Source organism: Mastigoproctus giganteus, chromosome 1, assembly GCF_048544385.1.
Source record: "Mastigoproctus giganteus isolate SK-2022 chromosome 1, ASM4854438v1, whole genome shotgun sequence".
NCBI lineage: Eukaryota > Metazoa > Arthropoda > Arachnida > Uropygi > Thelyphonidae > Mastigoproctus > Mastigoproctus giganteus.
Genome location: NC_143575.1, coordinates 220,429,239 through 220,447,333, shown reverse-complemented (window position 1 = coordinate 220,447,333; position 18,095 = coordinate 220,429,239). Strand labels below are relative to the sequence as shown.

The 18,095-nt window shown below is 39.8% G+C and overlaps 1 protein-coding gene across 1 annotated transcript in view; it reads right to left on the bottom strand.

Annotated features, from left to right (window-relative positions):
- LOC150091537 (SH2B adapter protein 2-like) overlaps positions 1-9,442 on the bottom strand; it is a 155,181-nt gene extending 145,739 nt beyond the window's left edge. The window contains exon 1 of the mRNA XM_090384456.1: positions 8,635-9,442. Within this exon, the coding sequence (XP_090240582.1) occupies positions 8,635-9,333 (699 nt within the window). The 5' untranslated portion in view covers positions 9,334-9,442. The remainder of the gene's footprint in view (positions 1-8,634) is intronic.
- Positions 9,443-18,095: the final 8,653 nt, after the last annotated feature.

Sequence of the window (18,095 nt, the reverse complement as noted above, 5' to 3'; positions counted from 1 at the left end):
TAATCAAGAAGCTTGTGCTACGCACTGCTGCTCCTGCCCACCTGGCTACGGAGGCACCTCTGAGGCAGTAAATGTTATTAAAGGAGGAAATTGAGCAATTGACTATCCTTGTCATCTGATTAATTTGAGTGCTGAAAAGGGGACTGCATGCCTTTCTATAAAAGTTGGTGAATATTTGGAGGATATTTACTACATTCTAGAAAGAAGTAGGAAAGGAAAATACAATTATGCAAGTCTCAATGTATTCCACTGAAGTGTTTTTTTCACTTCACTAACTGTTCTTCTCTAATGTGTCTATTTGCTGAATCCTTAATAATGCTTTTTATATTTTCCCACATTTCCTCAGGAAGCATATCGTCATCTAGTTCTAATAGAGCTTGAAAACGATTGCCTATTTCCAGCATATAATCGTTTGGAATATTTTCTACCTCCAATCATCTAGGGAAAACCTTATTCGTGATCTTTTTCAGCTTCAGCTTGGGAACGATGTGGAGTAGCTGATGATCACTGCCACAATCTGCTCCAGGAAGTGTTTTTGCTGTGATTACACTGGAATGCCACCTTTGCTGCATAAGGATATAATCAGGGCCAATATGGCCTTAGTTGCTAATGCTCCTAAAAACCAAATAAACAAACAAACTACCCCAGAAAAAAATTATAAAATTTGTAAAGAAAGTAGCACAGCTTCACTTTAACAGAAGCATTATAAGAAAGTCTCTGCAAGGTTTTAAGAGAAAATTTTGTTTAACCAAACTGGTAAAGTAGTCTGAGAAAGCCACACAGGAATTGGATGCAAAGAATAATTTTGATATAACTGGATCTTAGAAATGCTTCTGACAGTCAAACCAGAATATCTTGTGCATTAGTTGGAGAAGGGTGAAACTGCAGGTACAGTGCTGCAGTAGAAATTGATAACTTACCTGATAACTGCAGTAGAAAATGATAACAGAAGATAAAGTTGGCTAGAAATGAACCAGCGTGAAAATTCACTTGAGAACTTGTGCCTAGGCCATTTTTATTTCTAATAATAATAGTGATGATGGCATTACAAATTTGCTGTCAGAATCTGACAATGATATTAAAGCAGGTAGTGCCACAAAAGACATGTTGCAAAAACAAAGCTGAGATAACTCATACAATGTCTAAAAATTAATAATTAAGCTTTACTCTTCATAAATGCAACAGTAACCTGAAGGTAAATTCATCAACTGTGGAGAGTACAGACTCAGATTTGGGTGTCTAATATTGTCGTTGCAGACTCCAGAGTTTCCCCCCATTCGCTGCTGAGTCCTCTGTACTGGGCATAGCCCAAGCTGTTACTTCCGGCCAACAACAGAACAAAAGTTACTTGTTCCATTGTTGGCCAGACCCAATAGCCATATAACAGCCAGGGGACACCATGACTAGTGCACCCTGACCCACATCCCTAGCTGCATGGAGGCATGCCTGATTCTACTATTGATGACTCTTTACTGGGGTCCAAGGTTCCTGGGGGGGGGGTCCCAAGTAGTAAGTGAAAGGAGTTGGTGACAGTGAGGGATGTTTGGGTGGGGGGGATAAGAGGATAGTAAGTTGGAAATGGGAGAAGGCAGTTCCTAGAAAACTTAAGTGATGACAGTAGTAACAGATTACAGTGAGTCGATCCAACCTCAGCAAGTCCACCTACTGGTGGCTCCTGGAGGGGATTGATATCCTACCCTCTAAGGATTAGCAAGTGGTAGGGAGCCTACTAGGCCAAGGTGTGATTCTCACTCAGCATGACTGAGTCAGATTATGTACCCACCCCATTATGGGGGTTAGCTGTCATGTTCTGAAGTGTCTTCCAAGTTCAGTAGTCATTGTCAGTGGGGTCCTTTTGTCAGAAATTCTGTTAGGGTCCAGGTAGGAACCTAGTTCAGGTGAGCCATCAGACATCATCAGCGCTTGAATACAAGTTTTGCAAATTCACTGAATGCTGCAAAGTTTTCCTTTGTTTGTATGAGTAGAGGTGCCTGTTCCAGTGCATATGCTTCTGTGAGAGGTTGAAGAGGCGTCCGCAGGTCTTGGTAAATCAGACAGGTGAAGGTAATGTGGTGGGCAGTCTTCAGCATTCCACAGGTGCAGGCAGGGGTCTGTGCCAGGCCCAATGTATGAAGTTTCACACTGAGGCTTCAGTGTCCACTTAGTAGAAAATTTGTGTGTAAGCTTGGTATGAACCATTTGTTGAGCTGTTTGGGGTGCTCCTGCACTGTTGGCACATAATTACTTGGTTCTTCCAAGTGGGTTGGCGGTCCAGGAATTCTGCTAGGGGGGAGATCAGTTCACATCTAATTCTTTTCTTCTCTTCTTGGATGATGTTGTTCAAGTCCAATGCTATGCTGTTGCTGCTGAATGGGAGGTTCTGTCTCTTGTGGTATGTTAGATAATGGTATGCCACCTCAAGATGAAGAGGTAACTTGCCAGCACAGGAGTAGAAACAGTTCTGCAGGCCCTAGAGGTCATTAGGAGGATGGTGCGATGCGCTTGGTCTAGATGTCGTTTTACTACAGTGTAGATGGCTCTATGTCCCCAGGACAGTACAACCAACACAAATGAAGGTAAAAGGGAAAATTGTATTAGTATTGGTAAATGATGCAAGAAAGCAAGCTTACACAGCATCAGCCAAAAAAAAAAAAAAAACCCTTTCTATATCACACATCTGGTTTTAAATTTATTCAAACTACCTACTTCCACAACACTAAATAGAAGTTTGATCCAACAATCAATTACCCTCTGGCTGAAACAAATTTCTTCACATATCTATGCTGCAACCATCAATTTAAAATTGTGCCTCTTATGAATGTTGTCTAGAACATTCATAATGATATCATCAACATTCAGCTAACTCAATTCATTAAGAGCCTTAAATGCCACAATCAGATCTCCTCACAGGTGCCTAGTTTCCAGAAGCTGCAAACTGCAGCACTGAAGTCATTCAAGAGTAATACAATACTGTTCCCTTCACTAATCTTGTTGCTTTTCTCTGCACCTATTCCAACAGATATCCACATTCTTCCTAAAATAAGGTATACAAACTTGTATGCAGTACTCACTTCTTTAACTCTGCTGGCAAATTTAATGAGCTGTCCTAGCAGCCTGTCTACAGGAATTCTGTTACCCATAATGCAATACCTAACATTTATGAATGTTAAACTTCAATTGAAATTCTCAGCCCATCTGCTTAGTTTTTCTATATCCTGATGTCATTAACCACCATACAACTTCTGTTTCATCTGCAAATCAGAAGCCTGTTATGTTTTCGCCAATAATATTAATAAATATTGAAAACAACAATGGGCGTAGCACTGAAACTTGGAGGACTCCACTAATAACATCAGTGCAAGAAGAGTAGTGCCCACTGATAAGCACTCTATCTTCTCCCACTCAACAATCTCTAACCATAGCAATTACTTTCCTCTAATGCCATGTTACTCCAATATGCAAAGCAGTCTTTTATGTGCAACAGTATCACACTCTTTTCTGAAATCTAAGTATGTGATGTCAAAATTATTTTTTGCATCCAGTTCCTTGTTACAGGATCATAACATCCAACGCAACTGGTCAAACAAGATCGCCCCCTTAACAAGTCCATGCTGTAGCTGCATTCCTAAGTGGTCCTGCATTACTTCTTTAACCAGTGACTAAATTACTTTTCTTTGAATTACTCACTTTACACTTTGATGATCCCCCCCCTCTGTTAATTGGGGACAGATAAGAATTTGTAAATTGGGGGAAATACATGCAACAGCCAAATATTAAGTTCTTTTAGCAATGCTAATTTGCTAGAATTGCATATGGTATTCTATCAATGATATGAAAGAGTTGTTCTAGTAGAAATAGAGATAATTATCCTAACTTAGAAATGAACTGTAAGAAATGTCGTGAATATTGTATACAGGTCTAAAAAAATTTCATTTAACAGAGGATATTGACTTCCATTAAAGGTTAGTTGGATTGGATATTACAGTAAAAATACACTGCAGTTCTCCAAGTTGAAAAACTATGCATCAATGAGAGGATATGATTGAGGTATTTAAAACATTAAATGTGTTCAGCATAATAAATGCTAGGGGCATATTTTCTCTTTCTAGGTTGATGTAAACAAAGGGGAAAATAAGGAAAGATATTTGGGGAATATAGATAAAACATGAAACCAGGGAGGTTTTATTTTATATTTACATTTCATTTTATTTTATTTATTTTGATTTCTGATACATAAGTTTCTGCTATTTTTAATATTTATTAAAGAAAAAAAAAAAAAAAAACTGTGTGCCAGCACAAGCCAAAGCTGTAAATTGTGTATGTTCTGAAGTCAGTTTTGTGACTGAGATAACATACCCACCAAAAATATGAAAGAGTTGTTCTAGTAGAAATAGAGATAATTATCCTAACTTAGAAATGAACTGTAAGAAATGTCGTGAATATTGTATACAGGTCTAAAAATTTCATTTAACAGAGGATATTGACTTCCATTAAAGGTTAGTTGGATTGGATATTACAGTAAAAATACACTGCAGTTCTCCAAGTTGAAAAGTGAATTAGGGTTGAAATTGAAAGTGTCTGCAATTCTGCCCAGACACGATAGGAGGGAGTATATGATGAGAGCCCTGTCAATCAATTCGGCCCTGGAAAGATTGTGCAGGGCTCAAGGGGTAGAATTTTTTTCAGCCTGGTCTGTACTTGTTAACAGGAGAGACTGCTTCTACAGGGATGGGATACACTTAAATAGAAAGGGTGCAAGAATGTTTGCTGATGCTATCGAGGCAATGTTAGGTGGGTCGGAAAACTGCTAGATTGGGGGGATACAAGGACTAATAGATTAACAGTAGCCACTGGCAGAGGTGAAAGTGATTCTTGCACTGCTTCTATTGGAATGAGCCGCAGCCTGGAAAATAAGATGCAGGATATTTCAGAGACTGCTGGGAATCATTGGGGTACAAGTAAACACATGGGTTGTGTTAGGGTAGCTAAGAAAAAGAACAGGTGCATGTATACTTGTGTGTACACCAATGCTAGGAGTTTAGTAAATAAATTTGATGAATTTGAGGTATTGCTCAAAACATCAAAGGCAGATATTGTGGGGTTTTCAGAGACGTGGTGTCACACAGATATAAGAAATGCAGAACTGGAATTTGGGGAGTACAATGTCTACAGAAAGGATAGACAGGATAGGAAGGGAGGAGGGGTTATGCTATTAGTTAAAAAACACATAAAATCCAAGGAAGTGAAGCCAGTCGACATCGCTGGACAGTGCAGTGTCGAGTCAGTTTGGTGTGACATAAGCATTGGGAGATCAAAATTGAGAGTAGGAGTGTGCTATAGGCCTAATGACTCTGATGAGTATAATAAGAAACTGTTCGGAGAAATAGAGTGGGCCAGTAAATCAGAGAGTCTTATAATGGGGGATTTTAATTTCCCAGATATTGACTGGAATTTGGGGGCTGGTCACTCACACAGTAGCAAGGCTTTTGTGGATTTATTGGATGATTGTTTTCTACATCAGCATGTTCGGGAGGCAACTAGAGGGAGTAATACTCTTGATTTGATTATCAGTAGTGATTCTTCATGCATTAAGAATCTGCAGATAAATGAACCACTTGGTGGCAGTGATCACAGTGTGCTGAAGTGGGAGTTACTCAAAGAGGTAACTACCATTAGGGGTAAAGGGAAGGGGTATTGCTTTCGTAAAGGCGACTACAATGGACTGAGACAGTATTTAAATTCTATACAGTGGGATCAACTGATGATATTGCCAACAGCAAATTCAAAATGGGAAGCATTCAAAGAACTTATCGTGGAAGCTACTAGGCTTTACATACCAACTAAGAAATATTGTTCAAGGTTTAGGCCTAAATGGTTGTCAGATGAACTAATGAGGCATATGGCAGAGAAGAAAAATGCATGGGATACATACAAATTAACACGTGACACGGACGCCTATGATAGATACAAGTTGATCTGTAACCAAGTTACAAAGGAGGTTAGGCAGGCGAAGGCAGATTACGAGAGATCCTTGGCAAGGGATGCGAAGAAAAACAGCAAAGAGTTCTTTACTTATGTAAACTCTAGAAGGAAGGGGATGAATCAGATTGGTCCACTTGAGATCGATGGGTCAACTGTTGATGACCCTGCTCGGGTAGCTAACAAACTAAATGAATATTTTGCATCGACATTCACACATGAGGAGTTATTCAGCGAGGGGAATGCCAGAGGTGTATTCAACTCTAGCAGTAAGCTAGAGAATCTTGTAATAACTGAGAGCAAAGTGGAGGAGAAATTGTTGAAGATAAACACAAGAAAGGCACCTGGGGTGGATGGGATCTATCCAGTTATATTAAAGGAGGCAGCAAAGGAGGTAAGCAAACCCTTAGCCATAATTATGAGAGCTTCCTTGGACTCAGGGGAGGTACCCATTGACTGGAGATGTGCAAATGTGACTCCAATTCACAAAGGGGGATCAAAGGCTGACACAAGTAATTATAGACCTGTGAGTTTAACTTCTGTTCCCGGAAAATTAATGGAGGCACTGGTGAAAGAAGCACTGCAGGATCATCTAGACAAGACTTCAGTTATAGCTAGGACACAGCATGGTTTTGTTAAGGGGAAGTCTTGCCTGACCAATTTGATTGGATACTATGATGCAGTCACAAAAGAACTGGATGCAGGGAATAACTTTGATATTATATACTTGGATCTTAGAAAGGCTTTTGATACTGTTGCACATGGAAGACTGCTGCACAAATTGGAGCAGTGTGGCATTGGAGGCAAGTTGCTGCTATGGATAAAGGGGTGGTTGAGGGGGAGAAGACAGAGAGTGGTAATCAATGGACACTGCTCATCGTGGACTAATGTTATTAGTGGAGTCCCTCAGGGTTCAGTATTGGGGCCTTTATTGTTTTCTGTATTTATAAATGATATTGATGATGGTATATCAGGCTTAATGTCCAAGTTTGCAGACGATACGAAGGTTGGCAGGGTTGTCAAGGACACTACTGACACTATGCTGCTGCAACAGGATTTGGAAAGGTTGAGCAGATGGGCTTCGAGGTGGCAAATGAAGTTTAACATTGACAAATGTAAAGTACTACATATGGGAAACAGCAACCCCAGAGCAACGTATCAACTCTGTGGTACTACACTGACAGTGGTAGAGAATGAAAGGGACCTGGGGGTGGTGGTGCAGGCAGATATGAAGTTCTCTGAGCAGTGCAGACGAGCTGCAAGAGTAGCTCATGGTGTATTGTCAATGATATATAGGAATTTTTCTAGCAGGGATAAGGAGGTGATTATTCCCTTGTATAAGGCAATGGTCAGGCCACACCTAGAGTACTGTATACAGGCCTGGAGGCCTCATTTCAGGAAGGATGTAGAGCTGCTGGAACGAGTACAGAGAAGGGCAACTAGATTGGTGAATGGGACAAAGGGGTTCTCTTACGAAGAAAGGCTTAAGTTTTGCAAATTACAGTGTCTGGAAACTAGGCACCAGCGGGGTGATCTGATAGAGGTGTACAAAGCCTTGAATGGTTTGAGCATGCTCAATGCTGATGGGATTCTTCCTCTAGCTCAGAAAAATCACCTGAGAGGGCATAAATTCAAATTGAGGAAAGACAGATGTAGGATAGATGTGCGGAAATTTGCCTTTAGCCAGCGGGTGGTTGGTGGGTGGAACAGACTTCCATCCCTTGTCGTGGAAGTTGATAGCCTAAATAAGTTTAAGACTCAGCTGGACAGGTATTTCGAACGAACAGAGGGGTGAAGTGGAAGTGGTTATTTTTATTCATTTATGTTACTTTTTTTTTTTTTTTTTTTTTTGGCTGATGCTGCATAAGCTTGCTTTCTTGCATCAAATGCCTCTACTAATGCTAATGCTAATACAGAAACATTTTAAGTATGTACTATATTGGATGAGTTACCCAAGGGCAGATAAAATAAATTCTGGGGGGAACCTGTTGGATCAAACTGCAACAGTAAATTTGCAAAAGGATCAAATTCAAAACCTTTTTAATTAAGAGTATGACCACAAAGCATTGGAAAGTCCACAGCTTAGGTTAGAAACTAATCACTAAGTAAAGCAAAAAAAAAAGTAAAACATAACTGCATAGGTAAATCAGCATGTATTTATTATTATTAGCCATATGGTGCAAGGAAGCCTGAGGCTTATGCTGCATCAGCCAAAAAAAAAAAAATTGAGTTACCCTGAGTGAGAGAGAGTCAGAAGTAGAAGGGAATCACTAAGAAAGAGAAGAATGATGCTATTCAGCTCAGGACCCTGGGTGTGCGAAGCCCATACTCACCAGATGTGAGCCCCTGTGAGTATAATTTTAAGGATCCCATTAATTAGTTGTATACGTGCTGACTGAAACTTAGTTCTTCAGTAACTGAGGTAGTTCCTCAACCTGAACTCTGATGCATCAGCAACCAAACCAAAATCGAACTACACTAATTCGAGAGAACAGAACATTTAAAGGAGATGAACTGGCCATTTCATTTATGCTTTAAGTACATAGTGTAATGTTATTTGTGTGCCGAATCCTAAATAACTACTTTTCAAAAATAAATTAATCATTACCATACTAATAAACGTCCATAAATTCGATTGCATGACTTCAAACTTACTTTAGGTGGAGAATAAAATTCCAACATGTAACCACCAGTAGTCTTAACAAGAGCCAGCCTACATTTTTCCCATTTCTGTCTACCATCAAGATTATCCCCAGTCAAGTAACTTAGAATACCTTCCTTCACACACTCGACTACAATTTTGACTAGTTTTGTTTTCTCGTGCTTATCCCCACGTGTCCGCCTATCATGATGATGGGATAATTCCACCTCATCTGAATGCTGTTTGTGAAAAAGTCCTTTGCCTCTCTTCAGACCTTTAAATGAGAGCCTTCGAAAGAAAGGCCTGTGATGTATCTTTGGTGATTCTATTTCGGCGTCAGAGAGATCACTGTAGTCTTCGTGGTTGGAAACAAGACCACGAATGTTTTCTTGGGATGTTTCTTGAATTTTAGGACGGGTTCTAACATTATCTGCAACCATCTCTTGGCTCCCATGACCATTTGTAGCACTTGAATTCTCCCTACTCTCCAAACTGTCTCTTTTTTTAACTTCTAAATCAAAATATTCCACAAACAGATCTACAAATTTTTTGGAAAAGTCAGCTGTAAAAACGGACTTTCCAACGTTTGGATGCTCATTTACAAATATACGATAGTTCTGTGCAAAATCCGTGGCAGCAACACGAGCGTGTTTTTCACAGAAGCCAGGCCACAATGCCTTTTCGTCAGTATCTCCGTTAGTAGAAGCAGCCATTCCTTATCCTGTACTATGAAAAAATGCATAGTTCTGCTGCACTACAAAAAATTTATTAAAAGAATACATTTTCAAAATAGATACCATAACTTAATCACAATACGAAACGCCAGCCATGACGAATGCGCTAAGAAAGATGCGTACAACGGTAACTTCTGCTACTCATTCCGAAGCTTAAGCCACTACTTCTGTGCCGTTAACTATTACCACAGAGTAGTAATATACTTCTCTGTGGCTATTACTAAACTATAACTGCACTTATGAGAGATAAGGGAAAACAAGCAATACGGAGAAGAAAACAAAAAGTGTCTGTTTATACTCCAGGAGGGCCACGACAAGAAAAGTTGCAAATTTACAGCAATCAATAAAGCTGCATACTGCACTGATATTGAAAAAAAAAAAAAAAAAAAAAAAGTTAAGTTTTATACAATATCAAGGAAACCCAGCAAGTTATCTTTATTTACAATTTTAAACCTTTATGCATTCTATAATTTCATTCTTCACTGACATACCAGTTACAGGAGGCGGCAAAGCAACTAAGCAAACCCTTAGCCATAATTATGTGAGCATCCTTGGACTCAGAGGAGGTTCCCACGGACTGGAGATGTGCAAATGTATCCCCAGTTCACAAAGGGGGATCGAAGGGTGACACGAGTAATTACAGTTAGTTTAACTTCTGTTCCGGGTAAAATAATGGAGTCACTGGTTAAAGATGCATTGCAGGATCATCTAGACAAGACTACAGCAATATTTCAGACACAGCATGGGTTTGTTAAGGGAAAGTCTTGTCTGACAAATTTGTTAGGATATTATGATGTCGTTACAAAGGAACTGGATGCAAAAAATAATTTTGATATCATATATTTGGATTTCAGGAAAGCTTTTTACACTGTTGCGCATGAAAGACTATTGTACAAATTGGAGCAGAATGGTATTAAGGGTAAGTTGCTACAATGGATAAAAGGATGGTTAAATGGGAGAAGACAGAGGGTGGTAATCAATAGGTGCTGCTCTTCGTGGACTAATGTTATTAGTGGAGTCCCACAGAGTTCGGTGTTGGGCCCACTGTTGTTTTGTATATTTATCAATGATATTGATGAAGGTATATCAGGCTTAATGTCGAAGTTTGCAGATGATACAAAGGTTGGCAGGGTTGTTAATGACAGTAATAGCAGTGTGCTACTGCAACAGGATCTAGATAATTTGGGCAGATGGGCTAAGAAGTGGCAACTGAAGTTTAACCTTGACAAATGCAAAGTACTGCATATGGGTAGAAGTAACCCCAAAGAAACGTACCAACTGTGTGGTACTACACTTAAGGTGGTAGAAAATGAAAAAGACCTGGGAGTAATTGTGCAGTCAGATATGAAGTTTTCTGAGCAATGCAGACAGGCTGCCAGGGCAGGTCATGGTGTTTTGTCAATGATATATAGGAATTTTGCAAGCAGGGAAAAGGAGCTGATTATCCCTCCGTGTAAGGCAATGGTCAGGCCACGCCTTGAGTATTGCGTACAGGTCTGGAGGCCTCATTTTAGGAAGGATGTAGATTTACTTGAGCGTGTACAGAGAAGGGCAACAAGATTGGTGAGGGGAATGAAGGGATCCTCTTACCAAGAGAGGCTTAAGTTCTGCAAATTGCAATGGCTGGAGACTAGGCATCTGCGCGGTGATCTGATTGAGGTGTATAAGGCCTTGAATGGGTTGAGCACGTTGAATTTTGATGGGATCCTTCCACTTTTTCAGGTTACGAACCTAAGGGGGCAAAAATTCAAATTAAGAAAAGACAGATGTAGAAGAGTTGTGTGGAAATTTGCCTTTAGCCAGCGGGTGGTTAATTGCTGGAACAAACTTCCATCTGTCGTTGTGGAAGTTGATAGTTTGAATAAATTTAATGAGGAACTGGACAGGGATTTGGAGGGAATGGTGTGATTTTTTTTTTTTTTTTTTTTGGCTGATGCTGCATAAGCTCATACATCTGCTTTCTTGCATCACATGCCACTACTACTACTACCTTTAAAAAAAAAAAAAAAAAAAAAAACGAATTACACGGTTTTCCTTTTTCAAGACCCTCCGCTGTCCCTCGCGGCAAACACCAAAAGAGATCTCGCCGTTCCGCTCCACCACGAGCAAAAAGGCTTGGATTCGAATCCACCTCAATCCCCAGGGGCTCACATCTGGTGAATATGGGCTTGGAACACCCATGGGCCTGAGCTGGATATCATCATTCTTCCCTTCCTTGGTGATTCCTTTCTACTTCTCCCTCTCTCTCTGGGTAACCCGGGAATGGGTTTTTTTTTTTTTTTTTTGGCTGGTGCAGCATAAGCCTTAGGCTTCCTTGCACCATACGGAGTTTTTAATAATTTTATTTAGGTATTACCTAAAATAATATACATTGAGTCACGTTTCAGGTATCTTTCCGATACCCATAATCAGAACTTGCTGCTGACCAAATCCTCCTGCCGGACGCTCAGACTTAATGAAACCACGAAACGTCTTTCCCTAACCATATCAATAATAATAATAATAATAATAATAATAATAATAATAATAATAATAATAATAATCAGAGATGGTCGCCCGAGGAAGACAGTGGAGCAAGTGGCGCTGTCTCGTGTATGGCTACCACAAGAGAAGGGCAAGACCATCCAGCCACATCAACTGGAAGTGCTTCCTGTGCAATTGTGCAGGAAGCACAATTTATCAAAGTTAGGACTCTCGGGAAAAAGATAATAATGAGAAGTCTTCGTCAACTAGAAGAGAACCACCTGAAGAAGAGTTTTAAGACTTATGCTGGCACAGAACGGAGAGACTACTGAAACTGATTTCTTTCTTGAATGAAATCAAACTGGACAGTTCAACTTGTGACTTCATTTGAAAATAAGAAAATGTACTGAGAATAATTGAACTGTGGTGAAAAAGACTAAGACTAGGAAATAATATGTATATGTTAATATAATTGTTACAATTGTTTTGCTAGAACATCCTCCTAGCCTTGGAGTGGTTGGTCTTGGTGACTCGGGACCAAAATTACCTATCTCCTAAGAACAGGAGTGTTTCATCGAAATACTCAGACCATAATGTATATAACTACAGGCGGGCCTCGATTAACGCGATTAATTCGTCCCTTGAGCGTATCGCGCAAAACGGAAACGAGTTAATCGAATATCATAACCAATAAGAAAAATTATAATTGGTCCTTGACCTTCTGGAATGTCCATAAAGAATTTTAAAAATACCTATTAAATAACTTTTTAACTGTATATAATGTTAAAGATAATGAAAATAATTATGGAATTAAATGTTTATTGCATAAAACAGCGGTTCTTAAACTGTGCGCCGCGGAATATTTTAAAATTTCGAGGGAAACACAGCGATACTCGACATCTGTCGGACACCGCGCGAACTACTAGCTCGAGGTAGTTCACAGTTTCAGCATTTCTTATTAAGTTGTTTCGACCTAACTACTAAACGAAACTGTTAGGTATTTCTTTTGGTCTGGGTACGCCTTGAAAAAATTACTGAGACATTAAAGGCGCCGTGAACCGAGAAACTTTGGGAACCTCTGACATAAAATACACAGTGAAGAAAAAATTACTGTTGCGGAAATATTTGAACAGTATTGACTTCCTCTTTTCACCAATCAATTTCCGATAGCCGACAACAATCTTCTTCTGGGCCCTGGCGAAATAAATATCACAGAGAACATCAAACCTTTTGTTTGAGGTTCTATATGATACGAAAGATTTCATCTAATTCTTTTACCGTTATCTCCTTCGCGGTAACATTTTCATCTGGCTCATTTGAAAATTTGAATTTTTAATTTTGAATTTGAATTTTTAAATGCAAATCTGCATTGACTTTATTAGCAGGAGACAAACGCGTCTTCTTCCGATGGTTGATGGAACACCCCGATGTGTTGGCCGCAGGCAAACGTTTGTTTATTGACCATACGACTCGCGGTAAGCTTAACGCGCGATTCAAATCTTTTTGAACTATCGCATAAAAAAAAAAATCGCGTTAACTCGAAATTTTCATCGTGTAAAGTGAAAAGTGGTATCATTTTTCAAATAGCGTTAACTGAATATCGCGTTATGCGAGGCCTAGCTGTACTAGTTTTTTTTTTGTTTTGTTTTTTTGTTTTTTTGCTGGCTCTCCGCTAAGGGCAACCTGGGAGCGGGATTGCAGGCACTCGCCAGTATTGCACTCCCTCTGGCAGGTGCGAGATTTTCGGTGGTAATAACACCAGTACAGGAAGACTGTTGACCCAGGCCCGGTGCTAGGGATGGGCACCAGGCAGCAGCTGCCCATACTTTGAGTGCACCCTTGTGGCATAATAGCCTGACACAAACAAAACAACACGCATTAATATTGCACACATACACTGACACTTTTCAAGCCCATATATATATATATATATATATATATGATAATATCTATAAAACTGTATATAAATTGTTTATATCATGAGAATGTACATAAAATTGTGTGTGTAAATAAATGGAAATGATATTATAGGGTTGGTACCGCCTTCCTCGTTATCCAAATGAAATAACGTTTGGAATCTGTTTTTAGGCTAAAACGGGACTCACCAGAGAACAATGCTGATCCCATTTGTAAGAATTCCAATTCACAAGGTTCTTAATTGTGATAAAAATAAGTAGCTCGAAAATTCAAATCCCTTGTTGAGCGTTTTGTTTTTAGTTATTAAATTTTTATTTTTTAGCAAGGATACAGCTTAACTTTGCTAACTCGTTCCGGTATAGTCTAACTTGTATCTTGAACAGGCCTGACGTAGCCCAGTGGTCAGGAGCGAGAGTGCATAGCACGCGTTCTTGAGTGGACCGGTGGCCCGTGACTACTAAATACGATAAATATTTGTATTGGCGATTTATTGGAAACTCTGCTGACATGGTTATCGTTCCGAAGTATAAACAGAAAAAAAAACAAAAAAAAAAAAAAAAAAAACATGATAGTGTAAGATATAACTAAAAACTAAATAAGAATCAATGCATTTCAGAATCTATTAGCTTAGTGTAGTAGTGTCAATTAATGAATTAAATTTATTAATCTTATTAATTTTCATTGTTAATCAATTAAATTGTTTTTAAACGAAAAGGGCGGCATATATAGAGCTGCAAAGAAACGGGCATAAAGTAGTTGGAGTGCTACAGCTCAGGGAAAACCAAACGGATCAATTCTCCAGCATCACAGCCTAAGAAATTGTGCGTGTGAAGAAATTATACGCCAACTCAGGGTTCCTATGCAATTTTACGATAGCTTGAAGAACAGTAGTAGAAGCATGTGATGCAAGAAATCAAGCTTAGGAAGCATCAGCGAAAAAAAAAACCATATCACACATCCATTCCTTCTCAAAGTTTGTCCAGTTCCTAACTGAGCATGTTTCGTTGGAGAAAAATGGCACACTGATAAACAATACAGTAAAGCTACACGATATCAACCCATCGACGGGATTCGAACCCGAACCTTTTCCACACTGCGTAGTAAAGGTCCGGGTTCGAATCCCGTCGATGACGCAAGGAACTTTAATGGGTTTTTTCATAACGTGGCTGAGTTTGTCGGTCCCAAGCGTAGACATCAAGGTTTATACCACAGAAACTAGGGTTTGTCTTCCAGCAAAACAGGCAAATCGACTATAGAACACACGCAATTTACGGACATAATATACAATGCACTGCAGATGAATTTAATTATTCGGGTTGCCTAAAAATAATAGTTTGTTCCACAATGGCAAATGAAAGTTGATTCTGGCAATCAACTACCTACTGGCTAAAAGCAAATTTCTGCATATCTATTCTACAACTGTCTTTCCTCAATTTAAATTTATGACCATCAGGTTCGTAATCTGAGCAAAAGTAAGAATCCCATCAGCACTGAGCTAGCTAAAACCATTCAAGGCCTTATACACCTCAATCAGATCACCTATGTATATGATGAGACCCTTGTCGATCAATTCGGCCCTGGAAAGATTGTGCAAGGCTCAAGGGGTAGAATTTTTTTCAGCCTGGACTGTACTTGTTAACAGGAGAGATTGCTTCTACAGGGATGGGATACACGTAAATAGAAAGGGTGCAAGAATATTTGCTGATGCTATGGAGGCAGTGTTAGGTGGGTCGGAAAACTGCTAGCTTGGGGGGAGACAAAGACCAATAGATTGACAGTGGCCACTGGCAGAGGTGAAAGAGATTCTTGCACTGCTTCTATTAGAATGAGCAGAAGCCTGAAAAACAAGATGCATGATATTTCAGAGACTGCTGGGAGCCATTGCGGTACAAGTAAACACATGGGTTGTGTTAGGGTAGCTAACAATAGAAACAGGTGCAGGTATACTTGCGTGTACACCAATGCTACGAGTTTAGTAAATAAATTTGATGAATTTGAGGTATTGCTCAAAACATCAAAGGCAGATATTGTTGGGATATCAGAGACGTGGTGTCACACAGATATAAGGAATGCAGAACTGGAATTTGGGGAGTACAACGTCTACAGAAAGGATAGACTGGATAGGAAGGGGGGAGGGGTTATGCTATTAGTTAAGAAATACATAAAATCCAAGGAAGTGAAGCCAGTGGACATCGCTGGACAGTGCAGTGTCGAGTCAGTTTGGTGTGACATAAGCATTGGGAGATCAAAATTGAGAGTAGGAGTGTGCTATAGGCCTAATGACTCTGATGAGTATAATAAGGAACTGTACAGGGAAATAGAGTGGGCCAGTAAATCAGAGAGTCTTATAATGGGGGATTTTAATTTCCCAGATATTGACTGGAATTTGGGGACTGGTTACTCACACACTAGCAGGGCTTTTGTGGATTTATTGGATGATTGTTTTCTACATCAGCATGTTCGGGAGGCAACTAGAGGGAGTAATACTCTTGATTTGATTATCAGCAGTGATTCTTCATGCATTAAGAATCTGCAGATAAATGAACCACTTGGTGGCAGTGATCACAGTGTGCTGAAGTGGGATTTACTCAAAGAGGTAACTACCATTAGGGGTAAAGGGAAGGGGTATTGCTTCCGTAAAGGCGACTACGATGGACTGAGACAGTATTTAAATTCTATACAGTGGGACCAACTGATGATGTTACCAACAGCAAATTCAAAATGGGAAGCATTCAAAGAACTTATCTTGGAAGCTACTAGGCTTTACATACCAACTAAGAAATATTGTTCAAGGTTTAGGCCAAAATGGATGTCAGATGAACTAATGAGGCATATGGCAGAGAAGAAAAATGCATGGGATACTTACAAATTAACACATGACACAGAAGCCTATGATAGATACAAGTTGATATGCAACCAAGTTACAAAGGAGGTTAGGCAGGCGAAGGCAGATTACGAGAAATCCTTGGCAAGGGATGCAAAGAAAAACAGCAAAGAGTTCTTTACTTATGTAAACTCTAGAAGGAAGGGGATGAATCAGATTGGTCCACTTGATATTAATGGGTCAACTGTTGATGATCCTGCTCAGGTAGCTAACAAACTAAATGAATATTTTGCATCGACATTCACACATGAGGAGTTATTCAGCAAGGGGAATGCCAGAGGTGTATTCAACTCTAGCAGTAAGCTACAGAATCTTGAAATAACTGGGAGTAAAGTGGAGGAGAAACTGTTGAAGATGAACACAAGAAAGGCACGCGGGGTGCATGGGATCTATCCAGTTATATTGAAGGAGGCAGCAAAGGAAGTAAGCAAACCCTTAGCCATAATTATGAGAGCTTCCTTGGACTCGGGGGAGGTACCCATAGACTGGAAATGTGCAAATGTGACCCCAATTCACAAAGGAGGATCAAAGGCTGACACAAGTAATTATAGACCTGTGAGCTTAACTTCTGTTCCGGGAAAATTAATGGAGGCACTGGTTAAAGAAGCACTGCAGGATCATTTAGACAAGACTTCAGTTGTAGCTCGGACATAGCATGGTTTTGTTAAGGGGAAATCTTGCCTGACCAACTTGATTGGATACTATGATGCAGTCACAAAAGAACTGGATGCAGGGAATAACTTTGATATTATATACTTGGATCTTAGAAAGGCTTTTGATACTGTTGCACATGAAAGACTGCTACACAAATTGGAGCAGTGTGACATTGGAGGCAAATTGCTGCTATGGATAAAGGGGTGGTTGAGGGGGAGAAGACAGAGAGTGGTAATCGATGGACACTGCTCATCGTGGACTAATGTTATTAGTGGAGTCCCTCAGGGCTCAGTGTTGGGTCCATTATTGTTTTCTGTATTTATAAATGATATTGATGATGGTATATCAAGCTTAATGTCCAAGTTTGCAGATGATACAAAGGTTGTCAGGGTTATCAAGGACACTACTGACACTATGCTGCTGCTGCAACAGGATCTGGAAAGGTTGAGCAGATGGGCTGAGAGGTGGCAAATGAAGTTTATCATTGACAAATGTAAAGTACTACACATGGGAAACAGCAACCCCAGAGCAACGTATCAACTCTGTGGTACTACACGGACAGTGGTAGAGAATGAAAGGGACCTGGGGGTGTTTGTGCAGGCAGATATGAAGTTCTCTGAGCAGTGCAGACGGGCTGCAATAGTAGCTCATGGTGTATTGTCAATGATATACAGGAATTTTTCCAGCAGGGACAAGGAGGTGATTATTCCATTGTATAAGGCAATGGTCAGGCCACACCTAGAGTACTGTATACAGGTCTGGAGGCCTCATTTCAAGAAGGATGTAGAGCTGCTGGAACGAGTACAGAGAAGGGCAACAAGAT